Source organism: Aspergillus viridinutans (genome assembly GCF_018404265.1).
Source record: "Aspergillus viridinutans IFM 47045 DNA, scaffold_8, whole genome shotgun sequence".
NCBI lineage: Eukaryota > Fungi > Ascomycota > Eurotiomycetes > Eurotiales > Aspergillaceae > Aspergillus > Aspergillus viridinutans.
Genome location: NW_025091224.1, coordinates 201968 through 229536, shown reverse-complemented (window position 1 = coordinate 229536; position 27569 = coordinate 201968). Strand labels below are relative to the sequence as shown.

Below are 27569 nucleotides of genomic sequence, written 5' to 3'. Positions count from 1 at the left end.
TTTGCTCCATTGTGCCCAACAACCGAAAACAATGTGCCCCGATGCGGGTCGATATCTCGAAACCTATGATCACTTCCATGGCTTTCGATCTGGCACACCCGGCCGTGCTCCGAACCTACGTTGAGAAGTTTAATTTCGACATCCTGAGACTGCACCAAAATAGAGACTCCTTTGCTGCTTCCAATCCAGACCTCAGATACAGACGGCCATGCGCGAGCTGCTGGACCTGGATAATCTCTTGTGGTCAGGATATATTACTGAACAAGTAGTGTTGCGAGGAAAATTGCATCAGACTGGTTTTCTCTGGGTATGTACAAAAGCATATCTACATATAAAGATTTAAACCTAGATACAAATCATCATGGGGATATCCAATCTATGATTCTGATCTTTTCTCTCAAGTTGCTACCATGACGCCTGCATTATGCAATGTCTCTCTCCTCCATTGAGTTCCCATAATACCCTTAAGCGGGAACGTTCTCCGAAATTTCCCTGGGGCGGTACTCCGTGAAATTTTCCGGCCAAAGGAACATCTTCTCTTCCTTCGAAGGAGTGGCGGCGATGAATTGAGGAACCTGGTCGAGATAGTTAGTAGGTGACAGTAAGTAAAAAGCGTTTGGGGACTTTAGACATACGGATTGCTTGCTGGAAACCCTTCTCCACATGTTCGCACGTGGGTTGAACCGAGCTGGAGTTCCCTCGCCTTTGGTCTTTTCCTGGTCTTCTTTCATGATCGATTCAATCTCCCGCTTGATGTCCGCGAATGTCTCAAAAGGAATATACGAGATGTTGTTTTCCTGGCAATACTCCTCGAGGCGAAGGCCCTTGCGCGCGAAGAGAACATCGGCTTCACGGGCAGCAGCAAGATCAGACACACCATCGCCAATGAAAACGATCAGGGGAATTTGGCCATCGATGCAATACTTGGCGGCCTCGGCGCGACCTTCCTGGACCGAAAGGGCCTTGTCATGACCAAGCTCGGTGTCATGTCTCCAGATCGGTTTCCATTCCGAACCGTCCGATTTGATATCAGCGTCGTTTGCAACGATGCGGATTGACGACTTCACCGGCCGATCAGCGACTTTATTCAATCAGCGGATCGTTGGTGTGACTTACTGCCGGCTCTCCCAAAAACGTGTCCAGCACTCTGCGCAAGATGGGTTTCAGTCCTGCACTGATCACGTTGAAATCGATGCCGTTCGCAATGCAGAACTTGTGAAACTCCTGAAATCCAGGGTCGATTTCGAGTTCCTTCTCCATAACCTCGAACCCATCTTCAAAGGGGACTCGCAGAGATCCCCACATCTCCTCGGACACTTCACGGAATGACCGCTCGCCGGTTTTGATCTGTTCATCCAGCATTTGCCGGCGCTTCGTGCCGCATCCCAGATTGTCGAAGAGAATATGACCAGTGTCTTGCATAAATATGGTGCCGTCAAAGTCTGGGAATAGCACAAAATTACCAACCAATCAGCACTCCTATCGTTGTCATAGTAAAAAAACACAGGCATAGGATCGACAGGGACCAAAGCTTGTGCTGAATTGCTGGAGCTTGCGTACCTGAAAAACAGACAATTTTTCTTGTTGTGTTAGGCATGTTTCTAGTTTAGTCTTGTAAGCAACCGGGCACAGAGTCTTGGGATTGGTGGATTGAAGTCACAACAAATTGGTCACAGATATCTGGGGACATCATCTTGGTCAAATATGTCTTCCAAGTGGCGACGTCGAATTGCTAGAACGGGTTAACAGGATATCGATCACGCAAAAGAAAATGACGTCGACGCGTCTCTCTCATAAACATTTTAGCGGCTGGCTTGCAGATACTGAAAGAGTGGAAATTCAATAGACTGGGTCTGGATCATGCTGCTCAACCTCTAAAGGGTCGAAGAGTCAATTCTCATACTCCGCCAGGTGGTGGAGACAATTGCAGGCGGAGCTCCTATTCGATGTTGATTGGCCAATGTTGGAAGATCGCTTATCGAGACTCGCGCACGTGTTTTACGCATCATTCCTTATCGGGTTAGATTCAGCTGCTTGTTGAGCCGAAACAGGAAAAGTTCAGGGCAGTATTAAAACCAGTGTGGCAGAATTGACGTCATTGGGGCTTGGTCTTGCCGATGGCCGATTTCTGGATCGCCGAATCAGATTTTCGCTTGGTATAAATCTTCTGTTGAGAAAACCCCTTGAACTTCTAATCAGAGAGCTGTGCCGTCATCAATCTAATGTCGTCAGGGGGGTCAGTGGAGACTAACAATAGAGGTGACGTTTCTGACACCACGACTGGTGCCAGCCGCCAAGTGATATGACCGGAATCACACCCAGAACAGGAAATTTATTATGCAGCTGGTCAAAGAGTATGCAGATGAGTATAGATTCCTCGCATTCAGCAAACTCAACTATGTACAACGGCGTGTTCCTTTGGTCTCGACCCTGAACCGGCGATACTTTCATCTTCAATGGCAAATAGGAAATGCAGGGCTTGATGGAGTGACTGTACCACCATAAATGACTTGGTTACCTGGACCGGTAAAGACCGTCTCCTTTCCTTCGACAGTGGAACAACCATTACCAACATTCGCGACGAAGAGATCAGGATAAGCACTCCCAAAAGAGGATGGACTGCCAGTACCTCCACTGATAACCACATCTGCGCAATTCATGTACAACTCCCGGTTGCCGATCAAATTGTACCAAGTCCAGGCAAACAGGGCTTGGCCGTTAGCGACATCACCAGGTATCTTGAAGTTATACCTCGACACGAGTGGACATCCACCTTCCATGGACTGAATGACTTTGAATGTGCTGCCGTTGTCGTAGCTCAGAGAGAGCTGGCAAGAGCCACCACCATGGGTTGCGGAGCCGCTTAGGGTCATGTTGTATGTCTGGCCAGCAGTATACTCTGCGGTTGCGCACCAAGGAGTATTGGTCTGGTATCCTTTGCAGGGGAAATTAGAGCCTGTCACCTGTTAGACATGCCCTGGTCCATTCTGATTATGGTTAGGGGTGAGGCACCATCGCTGTCCAGAGGACTGGTCATCGAATAGTCGATATCCTCCTCAGGCACCTGTGGGTCGAAGCGACTGCGAAGGGGATAAGGCCAACTCATTTCCATATGAGCTGCTGCCAGGCTGATAGTGCACAGGCCCAGCACAACTTTGCTGAGCATCATCGTTGCCAGGTGATATTTCCCTTTGTCTTCGATTGGATGCTTTTGAGAGCTTTGGTGGATTGATGCATAACGTTGCCGGCAATTGCCCTGTTCTTATACCTTTCGCCCTCCCCAAGTCCATGATGGGAATATTTCGGGAATGCTGAAGATGGAAAACTCCCTCCAGGTTACATCTCAACTGTTGCACGTCTCAGTCCCATTGAAACTGTCGACAAAGCAATGCCTGCGACGTTCGGTAGCAGGAGGAATCCAGGCGCATTGCATGGAAGTTGAAACAAAAAAGCTCCACTTGACCATGACTGGGTTACATAGGCCTTCAATTCTCGTTTGAGCCAGTTTCAGTATGCTGTGTCTGTCACTTCATTCTCTCATCCGGAGGACGATCACAATCTAGTCACATCCTCACTTCGCGTAGCGCAATCAACATTTCGCTATGAGGTGAGAGCCTCCAGCCCCATGGGTTACAGTGACAATCAAAGATGAGCGGGGTGAGTGGCCCTGCTTGATGCTCGCTCGAGAGATAAAGACGAACCTGAAGAGATCGTCATGCGTGTCCGATTGGATTCGATGGCTTTGATCAATCTACATGAACAGCGGCCTAAGACAAAAGAGGAATGTGCTATCTGTTCCTGGCATAGATCTCGCATCTATCTGTGACTATCCCCACACGACGAGAGATGACTCTCATCAAGGTACAGCATGACTCGGCAATTTCAAGTTCTGCCGAGCGATTAATCATTGATAGCGCGAAGCGCCAAGCTAGTCCCATGAGATGCCTAGTCTCTCGTGACTGTTCAATCACCTTGAGAAATTTGTGAGGGGGAGGTACTTGGCGCCCTGGTCTAATTTCTTTTCGACCAGGGTCTGAAGCAAGTGTCGACTACTTTAGGTCTATACAACATTATAATCCTACTGTTACACCTTGTTCGAGAGATTGATAATCGTTTCAGTTGTCTGGCGATTTGTTGCACTTTCACGCGAAATTCATTCAGCCCTGCAGGGTCCATCCTCATTCTCACTAGTCTCTATTGCTCTGCCTCGACATCGACTAAACATTAGAATGGAGTTGAGCACTTGAAGCCAAGAGTATGCGCACTCTTGCCCGCTCATCACAGCCAAATGTCTGTGAAGGGCCTCCGATTTTGCTCTTGGAAACTAAAAAGGGGGCCCGAATTTGGTTCATGAGAAAGAGCAGGCATAAAGAACGCATAGTCCTCGTACAGAGACTTTCGCTTCGAGGTGCTGATAAGCTTCAAGTTTTCCTTCAGCTCTACGGACCTAGCGTATCATAAATCAAACTAAACCAATGTGAGTGCAAGTGATGGATGAAAAGCAAATGGAGCTAACATTTTCGTATTCATAAAGTATATAGGAAAATCCTAGCATGACAGGTTGGTGGATAACTTTATAGTCGCCCATATCGCAGACTACAAAATCGGTCTCAAGAAAGCAACCACATTTTGACTGAGTACAGAGCACTTTAGATGATCATTCATAGTCTGCTAGTAAATTTCTGCTATAGTAATAATCAACATGAAACAGAGATCGTCAATGTGCTTGTAGCCTAATAATGTGCTCTGTTGATGGCCCCATCTAAGCCTTGCTCACACTCAGGGCTGTGTGCATATGTATAGTCATGTCAAGAGAACTGCTTTGAGGATTGAAGACAAGAGTAGGTTTGTGTTTACAATGTTATTATTGTCAGGAGCAAAATTCATTGGCATATGACTGACAAACACGTTCATGCCAAAACTAGAACTGGGGCCGTCTATCCACCATAACGCTGATCATCAGCCAAGCGGAGGCCAACATTGCAGATTCTTCCGTCGCGAGATCCATAATAGGGGACTCGGCCATGGAGCATTGTTGGTTTTAGACTCATTTATAACTGATCAGTGCTGCCTTAGGTCTGCCTCGAGGCTGTGTTGGTCCTTACTGTCTTCGATTATAACAATGGGCGTATCGAGACATTTGTGATCTTATTACTTGCTATTCGCTCTCGCTTCTATTTGGCTGTCTTAGTGGTGCTGATGAGTTCTAAACGATTGGGACTCGTTCGAAGGACAATATGACGAGAAATTTTTGGAAGAGCCAGGATCCTTTCACCACCAAATCTGCTTTGCTCTGTCTCGTGCAAATCCTCGCAAGTCCGGCTCGAAGTACAGCGCATGATGAACCAACAGCAACCACGACAGTGATCGTTCCAGCCACTGAAATCTATTATCCCCCATCCACCTCTACGCCCGTCCCGATCACGAGCCCCGATCGTTGGGTGGTCCCGTTGGTCGGTCTGTCTGACGATGTTACAACACCTTGGGGTGCCAATGTTACGAGTGGGAATGGCACGGTGAATGCGTATACCATATCTGTTGGGCAAGGCGACAGCGACAATCATGGTGGGGAGAATGGGAGCCAGCTGCTGAACCGAACACAATACGCTTTGATGGACGCGCAGTTCATAGGAGACGTCAACGGCAACCATGTCAATCTCTCCGTATCCCAGCCGGACCATCACATACTCAACCTGGGCAACGACTCTCACCTGACAGTCACCACCAGCGGTATCGATGAGGATACTTCCATAAAGACAGTCCCTTTTGGCTTAAACCTAGGCCATAAAGGCGAATGGAATGGTTCACTTGCACTAGGTGGATTCTACGACGCCAATCGTCTCACCGACGACGCGACATCCTGGATCTCCATCGCAGAGACCATGAACAGCAATGGTACCTTTCTGCAGACCGGCAAGCAGACCCTCTCCGCCGTCATTTTACGCGTCTGGAAGTATAATCCCGGCCCGAGTGGCACCAACACGAGCATCAACGCCAAGGTGAAACGGTCCGGTCCCTTCTCGGTCTCGGACGAGTCTGAACCTAGCATCGTGTACCCTGCGCGGTTGGATATGACCAGCGACTCGCTGATCCTGCCACGAGACTGGTGCGGCCGCAACATCACGCTGGAAATCAACATGTTCCCGAACCGAGTCGCAAGTGCCACTAGTTCGATTTTGATTGGGATCCCCGGGAATTTGACCGACAACCGCAGCCGGTGCAGCTTTGAGCAGAATACCGAAGAGATCGTCCTCGGTCGTCCTTTCTTTCAGGCGGCGTATCTCTACGTTGATGTAACCGGCGAGGTGAGGATCCTTCCTGCCAATCAGTACAATCTTCCACCCAAGCCGGTTCCATTCAATGCTACTGCGAGACCGGTACTGCCTGACCGCCGCACTTCGAGGTATAGCCCCGGTGCTGCGGGCGGAACTCTGGTCAAAGGCAGTTGGGGCGACCGAAGCTTGCCTGTTGGGACGGGGGTCAGTGGTGCTGTTGCCTTTTTACTCGTACTTGCTGGTTTTGCGTTTCAGCTATGAATAGATACAGCTAGCAATAGCACATGATACCCATCTATTATCTCCTTGCGAAGAGAATCTCCCAGGTGCTTTCGGTAATTATTATGTTCTTTCAGCGGCCTTCCACGGGCACTGCCATGCTTGCACCAGCTCCAACCGAGATGAAGTTATGAACATGTGAACCGCATCCTGTAGTCTGGCACAACGCAGTAATCAGTTCATTTCAACATGAGCAAAGCAAGGCCAATGATCTACCAGAGACACTGTATTAATTTGTTGTTGTACTGGAAGGAAAAGCGACTAGACTACTTCGGCGCATCACGAGATGAACAATTGCAAGGTCATTCCACTGATGATACAATACGCCTCCCCTTGCCGACGAGAATACTAGATCAGAAGCAGAAAATCTGGTCGGTCATCTTCGAAACTGCTCCTGGCTTCTGGAATCCCATCGCAGCCAGCGTCTTCTTGGTAGCGCTCACCATGCCCGGAGGCCCACAGAGGAGAACCTTGGTGTCAGGCGAAGGCGCGAATAGCCGCTCACTGAGGATCTCCTGGTTGACAAATCCGCTTCCATACGCCCAATTCTCTGGGGCAGTGTCAAGTATGTACCACAGCCTGAAATTCTTGGGGTATTTGCGTGCAAACTGCTCGAGTTCATCCCGCAGTAAGATGTCTGCCTCGGTTCTGTTGGCGTAGATAAGGCTAATCTCTGTCGTGTCACGTTCGTCCTCGCAGATAGCACGGATCAGCTGGAGCATCGGTGTGATTCCTGTTCCCCCGGCTACCATTCCTAGCTTCTTGCAGAACCCTGGTTTGTAGCGCATCGCTCCATTGGGGCCTCTGAATTCGACCTCGTCACCCACTTGCAGGTTCGCTAGGTACTTTCCGCTGAGCATGCCGTCCGGATAGCATTTCACGACTAACTCCAGTCTTCCTCGGTCTAGGTTGTTCGAAACGGGTGTATACGACCGGCTCACGGTGGCACCATCGATAACAGCGCGAATGGCGACATGCTGACCGATGGGAAGACCAATCACTCCGTTGCCATCAGGTAACCCAAACGCGAAGCGGTATACGTTTGAAGATAACTGATCCTTCTGGATTAAAGGCAGGCGCTGAAACTCCTTCGGGTCAAGAAACCCTTTAAGCAAGTGTGGGTCAGCCCTGGGCACCTTGCGTGCCTTGATATGCGGCGGATACCGCAGGAATCCCGACTCGATCTTGGTGAGTCTGGCGGCTTGACGTGCGATAACACCCCCTGCTGCCGCACATATCAGAGTAGCTGCGATGAATCCATTGGCGAAGCCTCCCTGCGGCAGCCTTAGCCCGCTTAAATGCTGAGAGAGATATCTGTGAAGTGACCCCGTGGTGTCAAGTGCGTGCAGAGAGCCGCGACGGTAGACATAGATCAAGGAGGCGACTGCTCCCAGGAGACTGGTGACCGCTCCTATGTATCGGGTTGCTGATGAAGAAGGAGTCTCAACGGAGCTCTGAGCGACGACGCGGACTTTCTTCGGAGGGACATATTCTTTCCCGCCCTGAAGGGTTCCGATTAGGAATTCTTGCAAAATCTCGCGCGAATCCTCTGAATGACCGATGTCTTCAAATGCTTCTGTCGCATCTGAGCCGGCAACCTCAACCAGAACATCTGCGCCGCCGGGATGATCTTGTTGGTATTTTGTCACATCGTACACTGTCAAGTCTCAGCAAATGAAGGCTTCTTGTTCAAATTCTGTACTATCCTGAGCGTCATGCGACTTACCTTGTCCGTGAATCACAATCCAATTGTCGTCCTTGCGGTTATGCAGTGCAACTTCCTTCAAAGTGTACTTGGGTAAATCAACAGCAGGGCTTTTCTGGGCGGCGCTGACATCTGCCATCGCTGGAACGGACATTGCTAACGGCATCAAGAATCAAAGGGAAGGCTTCAAGTGAACATAATTAAGTCGTGACGATTGGGGGCAGCAGGCAGTTCGCGGATTTTATAAACCATGTCGACGTTAGCAACCATTGAGCGAAAGCATCGGCCAGTGAAAAGACGGATAAAATTCATCATTATTCTTGCTCAACCAGCCTGTATCCGCGCTCTACTCTAGTGCATACCGAGTACTCCGTACTAGCGATCCCCCTACTAAATTATTCAGTAGGAAATGAAACCCTAATAATCATCTCTTGTATCCACTTCCGTTTGCCTCCACCGGCGCAACTTCCCCTGCAATTCTAGCGCACCGCACTAGTTTTCTAGAATCGGCATCTTTACCTCGGCACAAGCACACTTTTAGTCTTGCTTTTGTTTTTGTCTGAGATCGGCCCGAACATGGACGGTTTATCCTGAGAATAATGCTGGACTGTTTCTGGCTCGGCACGCCTTAATCCAGGCTGCAAACGAAATCCTTGTTGGGCCTCGGTCGGGTTACCGAATTGTACACGGTACAACTTCTCACTGAATGAACGGGCTGTGCATCGCTTGCAATTTTCCAAATAGCAAATGGACAACATCATCATCCTGATGCCACTCAGCCCAGTCAAAGTGAAGCAGACTGGTCTGTTGTCATGATTGCAATTGCCCCTTAGACGTCTGTCACCATTGTACGAACTGCTGTTGTACTTGTACATGGCTCGTCTGCATAAGCAGAAATCTCTGGTTAGTGGCGGGACTTCAATGTTGATCGCTCAATTAGAGTTGGATTTAATCTTAGAATCCAACACAAAGCTCCAAACAGCCGAGGCACCTTTTAAATAGTAACCTTTTCTGGGATATTGTCGCGGACGAAATCAGCGCATCGAACTAGTCAAGACGGACTCGCCGATTCCGTTGAATCCATAGTACACGGCACTTATCCATGAGGTGGATGCACTATGCGGTGATGCTCTGGTTCCTCTTGCTGTAGTTCGGCTTTTATCCGAGTTGCATCTTATCTGGCGCCATTTTGCATAGACTTGCAAAGTCGTATACCCCCTATAAATGATTGAGGATGGCCGTCCGTCAAAGTTTTCGGTTCGTGTCCGATAACATCCCATTCCTCCAAATCATTTCGCTGTGGAGTCTGCACGCCAGTTTGCGACAGGATGTCGACGACAACAAAGCTCTTTCACCTTCTGGGTGAGCCCATCGCGACTGCGAAACAGATCCAATTTGAGTCAACGACGACATATGAAGACCTAAGGCATCTGATTGCGGCGCACTTCGCCATCGTTGAGCCCAATGGTAAGGTCTATCTAAACCCCACCGGAGCACAATATAGATAATCTGACCCTCGCAGGCATTGGATTCCTATCGCAGGATTCTATACTGCACGATGTACCCGAAATCGCCGCAAGTGAAGATACCATCAGCATCACAATCGATGGGAAGCCGGTGCGCGAGATACCAGGCCCCAAGGGCCTTCCATTCATTGGGAACTTCTTTGAAGTCTATCCCGACCATCTGGGCAATCACCAGCGTCTTTTTGAACAGTACGGACCGATCTTCAAGACAACCACCATGGGTCGCACCGTATACCATACCAATGATCCACAGCTCTCATCAATCATTTTCTCCGAGACAGACTTCTTCACGAAGAAGATCAATGCAGCGCACCCTCTGCATCCGATCAAGAATCAGGAAGCTGGTGTCTTCTTGGGCGATACCGACACTCCAGAGTGGAGGACAGCACATAAGTTCCTGCCACCGGCACTTGGCCCCAAGGCCGTGCGTCATTATGCCCCCATGATGCAGGAAACGGTTGAAGACGCGTTCAACGTCTTTGATGCCCTCGATGAGAAAGAGGAAGCATGGAACGTCTATCAGTACATGCTCAAGCTTGGATCGCAGGCGGTTGGCAAGTTGGTCCTTGGAATTGATTTCAAACACTTCTCGTCTATTGATGCACCTCCACATGAACTTGTCTATCGTATCGCGGAGTCATTGGAACTGAATAAGAAAGTGACTGCATGGGGTGATTGGTATGCCAAGTTGCCGTTCGGTGACCCGCAACGGTTGAGAAATGCCAGAGGGCGTATCATCGATATGGTCAATGAGTCCATCCAAAACGCTGCTCGCGGAGGCATTGAAGATCTTCCTCTACAGGATGCGGCGTTGAAAGCATCCAACATGGTTGGTACGTAATAGCTTCTTACAACTCGGATGAATACATTGGCTGATTTCTCTAGACTACGCTATCCGAGCCACCGACAACAAGGGCGAAAAGCTGCCCAAGACCAGTCTAATGCAGGCTTTGGTGGTTGCAACAGGAGCCGGCTTCACGACCACTAGTTCATTATTATCATGGCTTATCTACGGCCTCGTCACGTACCCCGGGGTGCAGGAGAGGTTGCTGCAAGAACTAATCGACAATGGCATTGATGCCGACACGAAACTTACTGCGGACTTGACGGATAGCCTGACCTTCATGGACAAGTTTATCAAGGAGACCCAGCGTCGGCATAATCCTTCATACCAGCCTGCGCGAACGGCCAAAGTAGATCTGATTCTTCCTGGTGGCTACAAGCTTCCACAGGACTCGGTCGTCATTGGTGCTCTGCACCATCTTCACAACAATCCAGAAGTGTGGAGCAATCCTGCGCGGTTCGATCCTGACCGCTGGGACACAGAGGAAGTCAAGAACAGACACAAGACGGCCTATATTCCCTTCGCCACTGGTCCTCGCATGTGTATCGGGTTCAACTTTGCTTTGCAAGAAGTCAAAGTCTTCCTGCCAAAGCTGGTGTACCGATACAAGTTTACCAGGGAGAATGACGGGCATATTGAGTACGATCCCATGTTCCAGCTGATTCGACCGACCAACCTATACGTTCGCGCCGAAAGGCGTGTCAAATGGCCGCCGAGGTCAGACAAACCGGCTCCATCGCCTTCGCTGTGATGACGACGTTTCTACTATAATATTTGGGCATTTACTGCGGCTTTGTTCCTCGATTACAAGCTTCTGTAGTGTAGACTAGCGTTTCGTTTTATCAAAATACCATTTCCACCGCTTTGTCTGTAGGAATCACCTTCCATGTACGATTAAGAAGAATCAATGCGCAGAATCTGTTTGAGCAGCATCTGTAGAACGATAATCTTTTCGAGGTTCTAGAACATAACACCAACGTGACATTTTACAATCACCTTATGATCTGTCGACAGCAAGCCTTGCCACGCATCGTGCAGGCAATAAACCAAATGCGAACCTAACAAAAGTTCGCAGCACTCTCATTAGGGAAAACATGGTCAATATTGCAGGATGGGTTGCCGCCAGGGACAAAGAGCGGAGTGGCTAAAAGTCGTCATTGTTACCAGCCACAGCTAAAGATGGCGAATGTAAGTGGCAACATACCATCAACAACCAAATCCGCACTGGGATTACGCACGATCGACAAGCCGCCCGTCGGGGTCAGGCTCATTTCGCAGTTGATCTGGTCCTGGCCTCCGTCGGTGGTGTTGCTTCCCGTCCAGATATCGATGTGATGGATACCAGAGCTGGTCCATTCATCTGCGCATTGAGAGCAAAGATCCTCGAACCGAATGTACTTGGGTAGATACGGGGCGAAGATGACTTCGCACTGAGTGAACTCGCCAGGGGCCGAAGCGAAGGTCAGAGGATCGTCGAAAGTGCCGATCCCGCCGGCTATGAGGCCACGACCACAATCGTAGGCGATTGCAGGGCCTGGGGGATCGTTGTCAGGGAATCCGTAGAATGTATGCGTGACCGCAGGGACGATGTCGCATGCTTGAGCCGATGTGAAAGCCATAGTGGCCATGGCCGTTATCATCAGACGATCTCTCATGGTTGGTGTGTCACTGTATGGCTATAGTATTTGCTTGAATCGAGACATTGTGATCAGTCTCTATGTCTTTGCCAATTTATATCCTTTGCCTTGTTAGCGTGCCATGGTCATTGTCGTGTTGGTTCAAAGTATGGCGGACTGTCATTCCTCAGTGACGTAGAGTCCTTCCATTGTTGAGATCTTCTGGATCCTTAGTACACATGAGTACGGCGGAAGAGTACCAGACATTCAGACCTACATGCAGATAAATGTGAAATATAGGGATATCCTATTGAGACGGCGGTTGTCGTTTCGATTTCCTCGATGGATCAAGCCATCTCGGCCGATTTAACCAGAAAAGGAAGCGGGCGATCGGCGATGGTTGCCTACTTTTTTCCCCTGGTCTGGCATGAGGAAAACGACCGTCTTGGCGATTGAGAGAAAAGAAAGGTATTCAATTTTTCCAACTCTGACCAGTTGAATGACCGATCCGCTCACATGGCATCCACACACTCTGTTCCGGGCAGATTTGATGGTCTGCACAGAAAAGTCCTCGGCGAACTGGGCCTTCTGACACTATGGCGTTCCTCACTGGACGTCAAGCTTCTCTGTGCACAGCGCTTCATCCGACTCTTCGCCTATGGAGGTTCAACTCTGATATTAGCTTCATATCTGTCTGCCTTGGGTATCTCAGATGACCGCATTGGCTTGTTTATGACCTTGACTCTGGTCGGCGATGTCGCAATCAGCTTTTTCCTTACGCTCTTCGCAGATGCAATGGGCCGCAGAGCAGTCCTGGCTTTGGGGTCTGCACTCATGGCCTGCAGTGGTATTGTCTTTGGTCTATTTGGCAATTACTGGATTCTCTTAGCCGCTGCAGTGCTCGGCGTTATCAGTCCCAGGTGAGTGCTGACCTGGCTCTGGAACGATGTCCTGTTCATCTTGTTCACGATTCTGGATTTCGCAGTGGTAATGAAATTGGTCCTTTTCGAGCTGTTGAGGAATCTACTCTGGCTCATCTTACTGCCCGAGAGCATCTGAGCGATATCTTCGTCTGGTACTCTCTGATCGGCACCGCAGGCACCGCCCTCGGAATGATGGTGTGCGGGTGGGTCATCAACCTCCTGCAAACTACCAGAGGGTGGCAATATCTCCATGCATCCCAGATTGTCTTTTTCGCATATGCCGGAATCGGTGCAGTCAAATTTCTTCTTTCCATCTGCCTCAGTCACGAGGTTGAAGCCGCCAAGAAGGATAAGAATGGTGCTACTGCCTCTCAACAGCAACAGCGAGCAGCCGATGGTCCGGAAACCCAGCCTCTTCTGGGCGAAAGACCCAATAACGAGAACAACCAGAAGAAATCACTCTTCTCTTTCCTCGGCAGTAGCGATCTCGTTTCTTTAGTCGTCACATTCTTCGTCTTGTTTGGTCTGGACTCGTTCGCCTCAGGGTTGGCCTCATTGTGCGTATTAGTGGCACCCAGATGACAAGAAAATACGCATCGAACTGACCGTGCTCCGTAGATCCTGGATGACGTACTTCTTCAAGCGCAAATTCTCTCTGCCTGAGGGAGAACTCGGCTCAATCTTCTTTACCACCAGCCTAATCTCCGCCGCATCAATGCTGGTTGCGTCCTCCATAGCCAAACGCATCGGCAATGTCAAGGTTTGCTCTTCGCCTTCAATTGCATTCTTCCAATGCCCCTCATTTTTCTGACTATATCACAGACCATGGTCTTCACCCATCTGCCGTCCGCCATCTGTCTGGCGCTCATCCCAGTTCCCTCCGCCCTACCGGCAGCCTTGACCTTCTTGATCCTCCGTGCCTGCTCACAGAGCATGGATGTTGCACCACGCAGTGCCTTCTTGGCCGCTGCTCTTCCGCCCGAAAAGCGCACTGCTATCATGGGCGCCATCAACGTCGTCAAGACTTGCAGTCAGAGCTTAGGCCCACTCATCACCGGTGTTTTGGCCGATCATAACCTTTTCGGTGCTTCCTTCACGCTTGCTGGTATCCTGAAAGCAGTCTATGATATCGGTATGCTGATAAGCTTTGCGGGGAGAGAGCGCGCGCAAAGGATGGCTTCGAATCAACCCGGAGAGAACGCTTAGATGTCTGATTGCGAACATAAGCCCAACTCTGACTGTTTTTTTGCGAATTACAACACGTAGCTAGGCAGTTTCATGTGGTATCTCAGATCGTCCTACCGCAATGCATTTACTTTTTGGTTGTACAGATGAAAACTCTCGGGAACCTCCTGGGATCATGGTGTTGACAACAATGTCCTGCCAAAGTACTCTTTGTCACATCACCATCTTCATATTTCATGTGTGAAAAGGTTATCTTCCGGGGATGAGCTGTGATTATTGAAAATCTTGTCTTCCTAAATACAGTATGCAGGCATAGACTTCCTTCACAGAACCATCTTGAATTGTGGATCCCTATCATCGTTACATCCTATATACTGTGCATATTTGCCCTGCGCCTTGTCTCTATTAATTTTAGCGCAGTATAAGACATTCAACAGGATCCTGAATACGAGATCAGTTGGACTGCTTTGAATTGCTATAGACAAAGCTGTTGCACTTACATGACCCATGCGAATATAAGCAGGCCGAGAACTATTGTGTGACCTCGATGGTAATCTGGCTTATCCTTGTCAGGATAGTTGAATGCTGATAGAAAACGCACATGTCAGTTCAGGACCTTGACTCCAACAAGCAAGAGCAGGGGAATAGAAACAGAAAACTCACTAGCAACAAACCCTCCACAATTCGCAATGGCCAACTGCATTGCGGACGTAGTGGCCCTTTTGTAATGCCCCGCGGAGTTGTTGGAATTCCAAACCAGGATACATGGGACGCTGCTGTATATGCCCGTGGCCATGAGGAAGGTCATCCCATACTTGACTTTGGCGGTCTCGATGTTGGCAATTGCTCCGTAACCAGCAATCGCAATCGGCAGGGTAAACAGCATGACAACACCGCGAAGCTGCAGCCGGTCTGAGATGAGAGCCACAACGACTGGTCCAAAAGAAGGCATGCGGTCAGCAACTGAGGGAACCTGGATTGATTGGCGATCGAAGAGCCCACCTGTGATTACAGCTGCGACAGCGTACGGGATAACAGTCCAAAGTTGCACCTTGTTCGCGTCGTCCGCAAAGCCGCTTTCCTTAATGATGGTAGGTAGCTAGATTTCTGTCATGAGCAAAGATATCTGTTTGGTAGCAGTCAGGAGTCGACTGACAAAAAGACCAAATGAGTATAACCCAGACAAGATAGCAAAGTACGCTGTTGCTGACAGCCACATTCTCAAGTCCAGTACACCTCGGACAACCTCGGACCACCTGAAGGCCTCCTGTTCAGCCTCAAGAGTTCTGTTGAGCGATGTCAGCACAAATTGAATTTGAAGTCGATCTCAGTAGGACAGGCGCTTCTGGGTTAAAAAATTGACAAAAGCGTCGACATACCCTTCTGGTACAGATGGATTATCCAGTCGCATTCTCTCACGGGCGAACTTTCGTTCCTCGACTGTCAGGAAAGTTGCCGTCTCTATATTGTTGGGAAGACAGAGGTAACTGAGGGCGCCGCATGCGAAAGTCTGGAAGGCATCAGAAATAGCACGGATATTCTGTTCGGAGTTAACTTACCAATAGACCCTCAATTATCATAATCCAACGCCATCCTTCAAGACCACCTCGTGGTCCAATTGCTGCCAATCCTCGAGCCAAGAGCCCTATTATCAAGAACCAGGGACTTCACGTCAGCAATCACCACTCTTGAAAGGATGTTACGTTTTTACCTCCAAAAGCCCCCGATAATGATGCCGCCGTGTAGAATAGGCCGATGCGAAGGGCTAAGTCGGAACGTTTATAGAAGAAAGACAGGTAGAGTACCTGACGGAGTCTTAGACCTTGCTCATTGGAACGCTACCAGCCGGTATGAGAGAGAAGGATCTGGGATAAGCTTCACATACCATGCCAGGTAACAGTCCTCCCTCTGCTACTCCGAGTATGGCGCGAACGGCGACAAAGCCCGCAAAATTACGCACGAAGCCCAGACACATGGTGATAATTCCCCAGACCATTGTGAGGGTAGGTAACCAGATCTTCGGTGATGCCTTCTTGATTATCAGATTGCTCGGAAGCTCGCTACCGGCACACGCTCAGCAACACGGTCAGAAACCTTCAGTCATTGACACTCACCTGCAGATATATGTGAGATAGAAGACCGTAAGGCCTATGTCATACTGATGGCCAGTGATGTTTAGATCATGTTGGAGACCAAGAATCTTTGCGTTTCCCACGTTTGTCCTGAAAGAAGCCTTTGGATCAATATTCAATCTGGTACTAATTGAAAATGATATTCTGTTTCCTCACCTGTCAAGAAATGAACATAGAAAAAGAAGAGCCAGAACGGGAAGAATCCTATCGGGGGATATTTTAGCTATCTAATGACCATAGATGTCGGATGCGGACCAACCTCGTGTCCAGCTTGAAAAGAATACTCCGAGTCAGCTTTTGTTGGTAGGCATTATCGAAAGCCATGTTATCTAATGACTCATGTTTGACATCTTCCAATGTCTCATGGCTAGGCTTCATCGTATCCATGACCATATGTACGGACAAACTGTAGAGAGAACATGAGAATGAAAGCAATCAAGATCATCAGAACAGTATATCGTAGCAGGGGGTTCGAGTTAAGTATCCGAAAGAAGATTGGCAGAAAGACGTGAGGAGTCCTCCAATTTCGGCCATCATTTCTGCAACCGATGGGAAGATACCAAAAGTAGCTGTCTAGACCTTTGTATCCCCGCATTTTCTTCCCCAGCCTAAGATCTCGGGTTGCTTAGTTCTGGGCTGGAAAGCTTGGCGTTGGGGTCGCTGGAATACTGATTCACTCTGTTAAATTACCGCTGGTAATTACGTACTCTTCCGCTGGCATTGCCTGACTTCAACCGACACCGCCCGGAGTCCAGTTTTGGCGCCGAGGCATCGATCATCAACATCGTGGTTGGGCAAATGGCCGATGTCAAGATCATGGCATGTCTGGGAGCATTCCTCGCTCATAAGACTAAAATCTCTCGTCATCTTCAATTGTGCAACATACGCTACCCCATTGGCACTGATTGAAGAGATTGAGAGAATATGTCAAAACTGTCCAGCAGCCTCAAGGCTCTGATCAACGCCCCGGGTGCGCGGCCAAATACTGTCCCTGCCTCTCGCAATATACGCTCCGTCTACCGAAAGATTCAGCAGAGCGCTCTAGCAAACAATGTCTCTTCACCGTCATGGCTGGCTTTGTCGGTTCGTTAACCCTTCCTCACTCGCCCCGTATGAACCCCCCAGCGAATTGTCCTGAAGTAGCTTTGACTGATCCTGTTATCTTCGACCAACAGACAGCCGCCACGATGACCATGAATTCTCCCGATTCCCTTGCGATCTTGTTTCAATTAGCTGCATCGGCTCAGACAGAGGAGGAAAGCGTAGCCACAGCAGAGCTGATGCGGGAGGTGGGGCTGAAATGCATCAGTTTCAACGGCATCCCGCGGACGATCAACTGCCTCAATGCTTTCAAAGCGAGCTTGCCCGAATCCGTCAGCGAGAAACTATCACGTACTCCGACTCGAGCCCCTGACCCCGGGAATATCAATGACATTGGTAGGCGCGGCCGAGCCTTGTGGGACTCCATCTACCGGCCCTTTGAAACCAAGCTTATCAACAAATTGGCGGATTCGCATCCCGATCTGCCCGTTCACATTCTGAACAGCCATTACGGTGCCCTATTGTCGGATCCCGCTGGGCGGAATACCGGCGCGAATGCTGGCCGCATCGTGACGTCTATTGTCGCGATTTCATGCTTGCGTGCGCAGTCTGGTGTGGGACCGCAAGTGACATCGCATGTGTTTGGTCTGCGAAAGGCAATCGAAGACGGTTCGTGGGCTCACGATGTCGAAACTGAGCAAGGTGCCCGGTGGCTGGCAAGTGACGAGGGTAATACCTGGATATTGGCCAGCGTGGATGATATCGTCCAATCGATCAGCGAGGGCGCCGGGTCAAATTTTGCGCCGCTCAGGACCTCTAAGCTATGATTAGATGCTCTGTGTCAATGATGTTGTTGTGGATAGACTTGGATGACCCTTGGCGTATATATTTTTTATATAGAGACGTCTTCGCTCGCATTGACTATATGCAAAGGCCGCTGCTCAATTTCTCGGAATCGGCCTTGTGTATCCCGTGTAAATCGCGTCACCCTGTCAAGTCTTACTGGAGGATGAGATGGTGGCTACACCCGCTTCCTTGTCCAAGATTCTAGAAAATGGTTCATAATAATATCCTATACATGATGTCTACACGAAGCGTTATTCACATGGCAGCCCGCATCGATCATGTGCGATTTCCTAAAGTCGGGATTGAGCGATTTCATTCCATGATCTCCAATTGCTCTGCAACAGCAAAGTTCGCCCCTGTTTTGTTTCGGACTTCCTCAACTTCTACCCCTGGGGCGAGCTCCGTCAGCAGAAGCTCCCCTTTACTTCGATTAACCTGGAAAACACACTAAACAGCCACGGTCAGCCGGCCTATAGAGACTGAGGTCGCATATGGGTCAATAGACTTACCAGTTCCGTGATGATTGTACTGACGCAGTTGGCGCCTGTCAAAGGCAGGCTACATTCGGCGACGACCTTGGGTGATCCGTCCTTGGCAGTATGGCTGGTGGCGACAACGATCTTAGTTTGGTCTGGATTGGAGATCAAGTCCATAGCTCCTCCCATTCCCTTGAAGATCTTTCCGGGAATCATGTAGTTCGCTAGATCGCCGTTGGCGCTCACTTGCAGGGCCTGCTTATCATTAGCCCATGTACACTATCCCTTCACAAGCATACTCTTCCTCACTCACCCCGAGGATGGATACATCAACATGTCCGCCCCGAATCATGCCGAACGATTCAGTGCTATCGAACGTAGCTGCGCCTGGCATAAGGGTGACGGTCTCTTTCCCAGCGTTGATGATGTCCCTGCAAGCTGGTTAATTCACGCACGCACATGTCCAATGGACAGAACGTACGGGTCCACTTCGTCTTCAGTAGGATACGGTCCCTAGTCATAACCATTAGTTGATGTTGTTTGGCCAAGTCTGAAGGCTACCTCACCATGCCGAGAATACCATTTTCTGACTGCACCCAAACTTTCATACCTTCTGGTAAAAATGACGGAGCCAGTGTGGGAATTCCTGGACGAGTGTCAGCGCTTGAGGGGCTCGAGAAGCCCAAGGTACTTACCAACACCCAGATTAACGTAATATCCTTGCTTTAGTTCCTTCGCAGCTCTCCGGGCAATGCGGTTTCTCTGAACCACGGCAGGATCGCTTGAGAACTTACCCGCATCCTCATTCTCGCGAGTCCGTAATTTCTTGATTTCGATATGCTTCTCTGCCGTGGCAGGAACAACTCTATCCACAAAAATGCCCGGCAGGTCGACATCATTAGGGTCGATGGACCCGACCGGGACAATGTTTTCCGCCTCCACTATAGTAAGAGTGGCAGCTTTCGCCATGACCGGACCAAATGCCTTCGTTGTATACCTGGAGGAAGTTCCAATGTTCAGCAAGTCGAGTGATGCATGAGCAGACAACAAACTTACCTGAAAACACAGTTTCCTGCTTCATCTGCTTTCCAAGCACGAAGGATAGCCACATCACCAGTGAGGGCTGTCTCCATCAAATACGTTTTGCCATTGAATATCCTCGTCTCTCGTGGTGTACCACGCTCCAATACTTTCCCAGACTCATCTAGCCGGACGGGTATTTCTCCCGCTTGGAGTAACGTGTCTGCGAAATAAAGTAGAGTCAGAACTGCAGATGCAATGTATGGAGACTTTCGGCAGAGGAAGACTTACGCGCCCCCGTAGGAGTGAAGAATGCCGGAATCCCAGCTCCTCCGGCACGTAATCGCTCGGCTAATGTTCCTTGGGGACACAGCTCAATAGCGATCTTCCCCGTCAAATACTTCTTCTCCAAAGCCTTGTTGTTCCCCAGATATGATAGGATCAACCGATCTACTTGTCCAGCTTGAGTAAGTGTAGAAAGTCCTCCTCTTCCAGGAGCGCCAGCGTTGTTCGAAACTGCTGTGAGGGAATGCAGATTTTCAACTCCTCTACGATTAATAGCCGATAAAAGCGTATCTGATTAGTGTCAATTTGTCTGTTGAACCCATCTTCTTGTTGGGAAGATATGTACCTGCGACACCGCAAAGGCCAAATCCAGAGCTCAGGATTGTAGAACCGCTTTTGAGGTCAGCAACAGCCTCATCTGCATCTCTGAATAATTTTGAAGCGCCTCGCTCAATCTTGGGTGCAAGTGTCTGTTGCTGCGGAGTAGCCGTTGAATATCGTACATGGCAAATGTTTGTTGTTCGAAGAACAGGTCCCACACGTGCTTTATAACATGTCCCTAACTGAAACCATGGACGGGTAACAGTATAAGTTCTCCGCGTTGGAGACATGCTTGCTGAACCCCGCAAAGTCGCCATTCCTCGTCAGCACCAAGCGAAGTATGCCACCCAGAATATAGAAACAGACTGCGAATCACGTATATCGAGTGAAAGTGGATTGAGGGTATTGAGATCTTCTAATAAACATTCTCTGCATCGAGAGAGCACTAAGGTGTCTCATATGTAAGTCGAAAAGTGACGCACCGTCCGGCAATCGGAGCTACTTCTGGGCGCCGACAGGAGGTCGAGACCCACAACATCACAATCACGCTCAACACTATTGCAACGCACAGGATAATCGGTACCTAAGTATTACTGTGGGTTGCAATGTTGATGTTATTGGTCGAAACCCAGGTCGGCTGCATTGGCGAAGTCGAACCAATCCCAGTTCATCAGATCATCCAGTGGGACGTCAGGAATATTCATGCCGAATGCCGAGTCAGCCCTGTTCACTGCATCGATAATTTGGTGATCAGACATCGCGGAGAATTGTAGCGTCTCTGGCCATAGCGTAGAGGAATCTATTGGTGGTTGTGTCACTGAAGGTATGGGGCAGTAATCGCTCAATGTAGAGGGCTGTAAGGGCTCTACCGTGTCTAATTCGGTATGTTTTTGAGAAACAAGGCCCATATGAGCACGTCTAACAAGTTCTCGTAGCAGTCGTCCATACAAGACAGACGCACCTTCTCTGTGAGCTGGGATGGCCCCAATCCGTTCGAGGACATCAGCCGTTTCCTCAATCAAGTGTCGCACGCTTGGTGCCAAGTTGGACCTGCTGTCCACGGGCGTCACACTGAGGCTAAGGGCAGAACATGCAGCGAAGGCGATCATGATCACTGTATTGTTGGGCATGGACTTTAGCCTCGACTCTCCTTGAATGGCTGCCCGCATGACATTCAACGCAGAAGAGAGGCCAGCGGCGCGAAAAAATCGCTTGACTTCGAGTGGTGCAGTGGGATGATTGATCACACCACCATATGTAGACAGTTGCGTGTGTGTTACCAATATCTCGACATACGGCGGAAGGCAGCGGGCTTTCCGTGTTATATTAGCACGGAATTGCTATGTGAAGCTGATCCGGACAAGGTTTATAAATAAACTTACAGGGTCCACCAATCTCAAGAGCCCAAGCCGCGTACCATTGATCATAGAAGTCTTCAATGAGTTTCTTGATCCTAGAGGCGAATGAGCCTTTCTTCGAGAGCCATAAAAGACGACAGGAGTGACCGTACGACTGAGCAGCTTCAGATCCGATGTCCCCAAGTCGGCAACTGTCGCAACGCGATTTTACTTTTTTCAGAAGTTCATCCTGCCGTGTACTGATGTTAGCTCTCTGCAAGCAACCAAGCATAATGAAGGTATTTCGAGGGTTGTCTTACTAGATTCCTCCGGAGAACTGCCATGGAGTTCATCGGCCCATCCCGAGAATCGGCAATATCAGAGATATGCCATCTGTCACAATTCTCGATGAGAGCAGTCGGGGGAACTGTATAGCTTCGTCCACGGGCCAAACAGACACTGCAATATACGGATTAGCCGAACACGCCGTATGCATATCTTCGACCATGAGCTTCAGCACCTACCCACGCTCGAGGACGAATAACGCGATCCAAGTCCTCTCGCGTCTACGTAACAATCTTCGGCCCCATTCCGAGGCCGGATCAACAGCTTCGAATCCATCCATGTGCAAGGCTCTCTTTGCATCAATGCAATCAGTCTTCGCAAGCCTGTTCTGGAGAGTACTATCAAAGCCAGTTGCGGGTGTCACTATCTTGTTGAGAGAAAGGTCCAACGCAACAGTCAAAGCCATTGCAATATAGGAGCATGTGTCATCATCGCCAGAACTGCTCCCTGGGGCCATCCATGGAACGTTTACCATGAAGGCCAAAACAATTTCCACTGATCGATAACGCTGAGCAATGACCTTATAAGCCAGTGATGTACAGTGCCTCGTTAGTCTTTTGGATAAGGCGGCTGCAGATGGGTGAAACCGGGCAGCTGCAGCCAGCATTGAAGTGAAAAGAAAGGCCGACTGCGAGCGTACGAACGACACAGTATGCACAGTCGGATCCAGGCCCCACCTCGTGTGGGCCAAATACTCGTAGAAGCTATTGTCGAATTGGTCAGTTCACTGACACGATTACAGCTTGGGTCTAATAGGTTGACTTACAAAGAAAAAAGTAATTCTGCCTCATGCAAAGTAATCAGGCCCAGTTCGATAGGGTCCATGTCCGGGCCGAGGTCTAGGTTCGCCCTGACTGGGACGAAAAAAGACCTGGCATTTGGCAAGTCCTCGTTGGGGCTACTATGCGGTCTGAGAGACGATTGTGACACAGATGGAGTGGACAATCTGAGTGCGTCACGGCATTCGGCGGGCGAAAATTGGAGGTCAGATGCTCTGGCGAGAAGTTGCAATGGATTCTCCGCGTCATCCAAGGCTAGACTGTCCCCAGCAGCGGCACCTTGCGGAGGAGATCTCCTATGTGACCGGTCAGGGTCATTTGATATCTCCTCGACCTCACTCCGTGCAGAATGCCCTTGTGTCCCGCTAAGGAGATCTTGCAGGTCTGAAATAAGTTTTCGAGCGGCATCAGTCTTGGGGCGTTTGATCGCCTCCTCTATTTGGTGGAATGCTTTTTCTAGTCCTTTGCGTTTGCTACAAGCAGACGTAAGCATTTATGATTGTAATAGAAATAGGGATAGGGTCCGGTGACTCTGACTTCTTGACACCCTTTTGTCTACCAAGATGGTGACTGGGTACGATACATTCCAGATTTGCGTGTTTGCATCTGTCACAGCAGATATCCCCGCGGCTGCGCTTGCATCGTATTTTGCTTCTTCGGCAATTCAAACATGCGGCCTGTCGTCCATGCGGCGTTCTGTTTGACTGTGATGGATCGGCTGTGCCGTCCATCATCTTACTTCCTGAGGCACGATTCTTTGTTTCAGATCATTTCAAGCAATTCCCAAATTCCATAGGCTTATTATTACCAAGCGACGGGCAGTCTGTCAAGGCGGTTCCAAGTGCTTGTCCACCTTCACAAACAGCGCGTGTCTAGGATATAGAATGCAGGTACATGTGTTGTTATTGTCGAAAGTGGTCAGTCATCATAATTTCCATTAGGGAATATATAGTTTACCGGTGCCTGGATTTTCCGGCATCCAAAACGGGGGGGGAAAGGCGACCCATTCAGAAAGCCACGCTGAGAGGCGAGCAATGTACCGCAAGATGGATTACTTGCAATAACAAAAAGTGCTTATTCCTGCGTCAGAGTAGCACAAGTAAAAAGACGGCAAAAAGAAGGCTCTGCCGCTTGAAAAAGAAGCCGAACGCGGGGGTCGAACCCGCAACCTTGAGATTAAGAGTCTCACGCTCTACCGATTGAGCTAGCCCGGCTGGGCTATATTTCGACCATGAATACTTTGCTTCATGGAGACAGAGAATGCTGATAAGTGAGTAACACCCATTGCCACATTTAATACATTCCATGAATAACTCCCTAAAGTGCGTCAACATACTCTCAAGGGTAGTGATACAGCGACACCCTCTGGGAATATAGCAACACCATCTTGGATACAGCGACACCCCCCTTACCCAATCAGGTAAGGGGAGGTCATGTGATCACCGCAAAAGTGGATTCTCCTAGGCATGTGATCTGTGTTTTAGGCTCAGTGCCAGGACTACTATGTTACGCAACAGCTTAGTATTGCGATTAACTTAAGGATGTCATTTTCCTTAGTATTAATAATCCTAGACTTATAATCGCCTGCTATTAACCTTAATGCCCATCTTTAAGATTATAAAAGCCTAAATATCAATGCTTTAACAAGGAAGATGCAGGCTATAGATATCTATGGCTATGGGTATGGTCATCTACAGGCGGAGGTGGGTATGGCTGCGTGGGCAGGAGCCATTATAATAGCATCACAGCTGGTATGAAAGCATTATCTAATTCTTAATAGATAGAAGCCTCTAATTAATGGAAATCCAGTATGATTAGATTATGTAATTAGAAGGAATTAAAAGCATGAATCCTATAATTAAATTTGTGTAGTAAATTAAATTATTTTTACTCCGCTGAGTCCATGTTGACAGTGATCACATGACCTTCCCTTACCTGATTAGGTAAGGGGGGTGTCGCTGTATCCAAGATGGTGTTGCTATATCCCCAGAGGATGTCACTGTCACTACCCACTCTAGTGGTCGACCGTGTACAATCAATAAAACAGTGACAATGAGCAGTAAAAAGAAAAAATGTGACCGACGCAGGGATCGAACCTGCAATCTCTTGATCCGAAGTCAAGCGCCTTACCATTAGGCCAGCCGGCCCTGTGATTGGATGTGGCAAAAACCTCCTATCATGGAGAAATCCAAGTTAGCGTGCCTACACAGCCAGACTTGACAGGATGTACATAAAACGATTTCGAGCCTTTCTCTTTATATAGGTGACCTGTGAAATAATGTAATGCTTCCCACTGACCTCGTTTCTAAATCAGGAAAGAACGCATCCCTCAACACCCTCGACTATCCACTTATATTATTATATATTACATATCGTTGTACGTGACATCCTAATGACCGTCGCAGCCTGACAGGGGACATTTGTTTTTAGACGCCAGTAAGGGAAGGTGAGAGCGACTATTGATCCAGGGGTCATGTGTCTAGCTCGCCAAACATGGTTGTCAGATAGCAGAAGATTCGTCGTTCACTTCCCATCCAGAAAATATACAGCATGTCAACATGTCAGACTATGATGCCCGGGGCTCACTAGACGGTTCTGTTGCATGTATGTTATGATCAGCGGGATGAGCACCGCTAGTCGTTGAAGGATTTTCAAGTATGGGCCGAGTGGCGGCTTGCTGTTGTCGGACTTGTCTGTTTGGCGGTAATGAAGCTGGAACTTGCAGCGTCTGGCCTGACGTCGGAATATAGGCCATTGCTGGACCAGGGGCAGCACTGCCTCCGCGATTGCTTCCCGAATCTGAATGGATATCTGACATGACGCTCCGTGGCGGGGATTCGATAAGCAGAGGAGCGGTGGCAGCAACAGGCCGCTTGGACGGCCTTCCAACCTTGACTGGAGCAGGACCCAGCATGGGTGGATAACTGAATCCGAAACCCCACCGAAGCCACAGGCCGACTTTCCTCCAGGATCCCATTTGCTGCCATTTCTCTTTAAGCACCTGCGCCTCCTCGGAAGTACGAGCCTGAAAGCCTTTGCGGCAGAACAGAAGGAGCAGACAGGAGACAATAGGAGCGAGCATGCACCAAGAAATTGGGAATCCTCGGCGAGCCTGCCAACCCCTCATCAAGCGTCGAAACTGAAACCAATTCTCGATGAGGCCGATGATGAACCATACTCCGAACCATCCCAGAAGGGAGATAAGCAGAATACCAAGGGGAGAGATAACACCGTAATAAGAGCTGTCGTAGAGCCAGTTGCCGCCGTCACTACCACCATAGTACGAGGAGCTGCTGCTGCTAGAGGAGCTGCTGTCATAGCACCCGTACTCTTGGTACATGGTGTAGGGCTTGTAGGAGTTACTAAGCCTGCTCAGACTCGATGCCGGCACTTGTGTAGGATCAATGAATGCAAGAGCATTGGTATATGTGGTTGGTTGAAAGGGTTGGCTATCGTCCACGGAGTAGCTCGTTGACATGGACGTCGCAAGCAAAGCGTCTTCAATAGCGTTGGGAACATAGACCGGAACCGCAGTGGTCAGGGTCCACTGCGAAGAGCAGGATGTTGGGGCTGTGTATACCATGTTCACATAGTACTGCGTGATGATATTTGAATCACGGTAATTGTAGGTCGACTCAATCCCTGCACCAGATGGATACAGCACTTGAACAATTGTTACAGCATCGTCATAACTGTCGCTAGTTATATAAGTTTTTGTTGAAAGGGCAGCAGGCATCGGTGATGCTGTCGGCGTGATTTCATCAATGCGAGTCCTTGTTGTGGTCTTGTAGCCGTAATCATAGGTGGAGACATCTTGCTCATACACTTTGGTGACTATCCAGGGGGCAGCGAAGGCGCAAGAAATTTGATGCAAAATGAGGGACAGAAATACAAGTGGAAACGAGTGTGAAGGTGCCATTATCTCGGCTGTACTTGGGAACTGGGCTCCCAGATGGTCAAACGACGGAGCGGGACTCAGAAAAAGAGTCGAACAGAAGGATAGAGAATCTGATCAAGGAAAAGCCACCCTTCTCATGTTTTCTTTTTAAGGAGAAAACACATTGCGCCACAGAGGGGCACTGCCTAAAGAAATGGTTCAACGGATTGAGGTTCGCCTTTTGCTAAGGGGTCCTTGTCTACGGACTCACGGAGTTCCTAGCTCGCTGTGGCATAAGCCCGCTCGGTCTATGCCTCTGTGGGTGGCCATGGTCAAAACTAGCATACCTTCTCGGCGTGGTAATTGGACGGACTTCAACGTAGGGGACAAGATGAAAAAACCGGGCTGATCACGCTGTACAGTTAGCTCATTTTCTGCCTCGTTCGGCCAGTCAGCGATTGGCCGACTAGCGAGATTTCTTGAAACTAGACTAGAGAAAGTTCTGAGAAAATGAGGAAGAGGACTTGTGAGAGTTGTGATGGTGACTGAACCAGACAGATACCACCAACCAGTCTAACCAGGTATATGATTAGTGAGAGGGTCTAGGAGGTAACCGTAGTTTAAGGCCCTGCGCTAGGGATCAAATAGGTACTAGCAATTTTAGCAAGGTTGTATCGCGCAGGAAAAGTGACCTAGAAAGGGCCTAGACACATCGGCTCGCTTACTTCTCATTGGGAGAATATTGACAAAGTCACCA

At 49.2% G+C, this 27569-nt stretch overlaps 10 protein-coding genes and 2 non-coding genes across 12 annotated transcripts; 4 read left to right on the top strand and 8 right to left on the bottom strand.

Annotated features, from left to right (window-relative positions):
- Window positions 1–464: 464 nt before the first annotated feature.
- Aspvir_009214 (uncharacterized protein) lies at window positions 465–3169 on the bottom strand (the record flags this gene model as incomplete). The annotated part of the gene is made up of 5 exons (XM_043272364.1): window positions 465–575; window positions 636–1061; window positions 1117–1442; window positions 2519–2956; window positions 3013–3169. The coding sequence occupies 5 exons, from the start codon at window positions 3167–3169 to the stop codon at window positions 465–467; spliced, it is 1458 nt and encodes a 485-aa protein (XP_043128299.1).
- A 2068-nt stretch (window positions 3170–5237) lies between these two features.
- Aspvir_009213 (uncharacterized protein) lies at window positions 5238–6536 on the top strand (the record flags this gene model as incomplete). The annotated part of the gene is made up of 1 exon (XM_043272363.1): window positions 5238–6536. One exon carries the CDS (start codon window positions 5238–5240, stop codon window positions 6534–6536), a length of 1299 nt encoding a protein of 432 aa, XP_043128298.1.
- A 371-nt stretch (window positions 6537–6907) lies between these two features.
- Aspvir_009212 (putative cytochrome b5 reductase) lies at window positions 6908–8398 on the bottom strand (the record flags this gene model as incomplete). The annotated part of the gene is made up of 2 exons (XM_043272362.1): window positions 6908–8211; window positions 8281–8398. The coding sequence occupies 2 exons, from the start codon at window positions 8396–8398 to the stop codon at window positions 6908–6910; spliced, it is 1422 nt and encodes a 473-aa protein (XP_043128297.1).
- A 1189-nt stretch (window positions 8399–9587) lies between these two features.
- Window positions 9588–11380, top strand: Aspvir_009211 (cytochrome P450; the record flags this gene model as incomplete). Its single annotated transcript, XM_043272361.1, has 3 exons — window positions 9588–9726; window positions 9782–10618; window positions 10671–11380. 3 exons carry the CDS (start codon window positions 9588–9590, stop codon window positions 11378–11380), a joined length of 1686 nt encoding a protein of 561 aa, XP_043128296.1.
- Window positions 11381–11789: 409 nt separating this feature from the next.
- Window positions 11790–12284, bottom strand: Aspvir_009210 (uncharacterized protein; the record flags this gene model as incomplete). The annotated part of the gene is made up of 1 exon (XM_043272360.1): window positions 11790–12284. The coding sequence occupies one exon, from the start codon at window positions 12282–12284 to the stop codon at window positions 11790–11792; it is 495 nt and encodes a 164-aa protein (XP_043128295.1).
- A 477-nt stretch (window positions 12285–12761) lies between these two features.
- Aspvir_009209 (putative MFS transporter) lies at window positions 12762–14374 on the top strand (the record flags this gene model as incomplete). Its single annotated transcript, XM_043272359.1, has 4 exons — window positions 12762–13165; window positions 13231–13725; window positions 13787–13928; window positions 13991–14374. The coding sequence occupies 4 exons, from the start codon at window positions 12762–12764 to the stop codon at window positions 14372–14374; spliced, it is 1425 nt and encodes a 474-aa protein (XP_043128294.1).
- Window positions 14375–14957: 583 nt separating this feature from the next.
- Window positions 14958–16349, bottom strand: Aspvir_009208 (putative MFS transporter; the record flags this gene model as incomplete). Its single annotated transcript, XM_043272358.1, has 6 exons — window positions 14958–15452; window positions 15510–15639; window positions 15733–15863; window positions 15913–15998; window positions 16065–16158; window positions 16239–16349. The coding sequence occupies 6 exons, from the start codon at window positions 16347–16349 to the stop codon at window positions 14958–14960; spliced, it is 1047 nt and encodes a 348-aa protein (XP_043128293.1).
- Window positions 16350–17409: 1060 nt separating this feature from the next.
- On the top strand, window positions 17410–18353 carry Aspvir_009207 (uncharacterized protein; the record flags this gene model as incomplete). The annotated part of the gene is made up of 2 exons (XM_043272357.1): window positions 17410–17568; window positions 17661–18353. 2 exons carry the CDS (start codon window positions 17410–17412, stop codon window positions 18351–18353), a joined length of 852 nt encoding a protein of 283 aa, XP_043128292.1.
- Window positions 18354–18684: 331 nt separating this feature from the next.
- On the bottom strand, window positions 18685–23428 carry Aspvir_009206 (uncharacterized protein; the record flags this gene model as incomplete). The annotated part of the gene is made up of 17 exons (XM_043272356.1): window positions 18685–18819; window positions 18882–19103; window positions 19162–19279; window positions 19330–19361; window positions 19415–19494; window positions 19544–19845; window positions 19905–20091; window positions 20160–20444; window positions 20500–20623; window positions 20957–21029; window positions 21132–21273; window positions 21436–21786; window positions 21857–21927; window positions 21985–22061; window positions 22132–22270; window positions 22336–22860; window positions 22923–23428. The coding sequence occupies 17 exons, from the start codon at window positions 23426–23428 to the stop codon at window positions 18685–18687; spliced, it is 3369 nt and encodes a 1122-aa protein (XP_043128291.1).
- Window positions 23429–24076: 648 nt separating this feature from the next.
- Window positions 24077–24149, bottom strand: Aspvir_009205. The gene has a single exon. It is a non-coding gene; the product is annotated as a tRNA-Lys (tRNA).
- Window positions 24150–25010: 861 nt separating this feature from the next.
- Aspvir_009204 lies at window positions 25011–25082 on the bottom strand. The gene has a single exon. It is a non-coding gene; the product is annotated as a tRNA-Arg (tRNA).
- A 419-nt stretch (window positions 25083–25501) lies between these two features.
- On the bottom strand, window positions 25502–26854 carry Aspvir_009203 (uncharacterized protein; the record flags this gene model as incomplete). The annotated part of the gene is made up of 1 exon (XM_043272355.1): window positions 25502–26854. The coding sequence occupies one exon, from the start codon at window positions 26852–26854 to the stop codon at window positions 25502–25504; it is 1353 nt and encodes a 450-aa protein (XP_043128290.1).
- Between the last annotated feature and the right edge of the window lie 715 nt (window positions 26855–27569).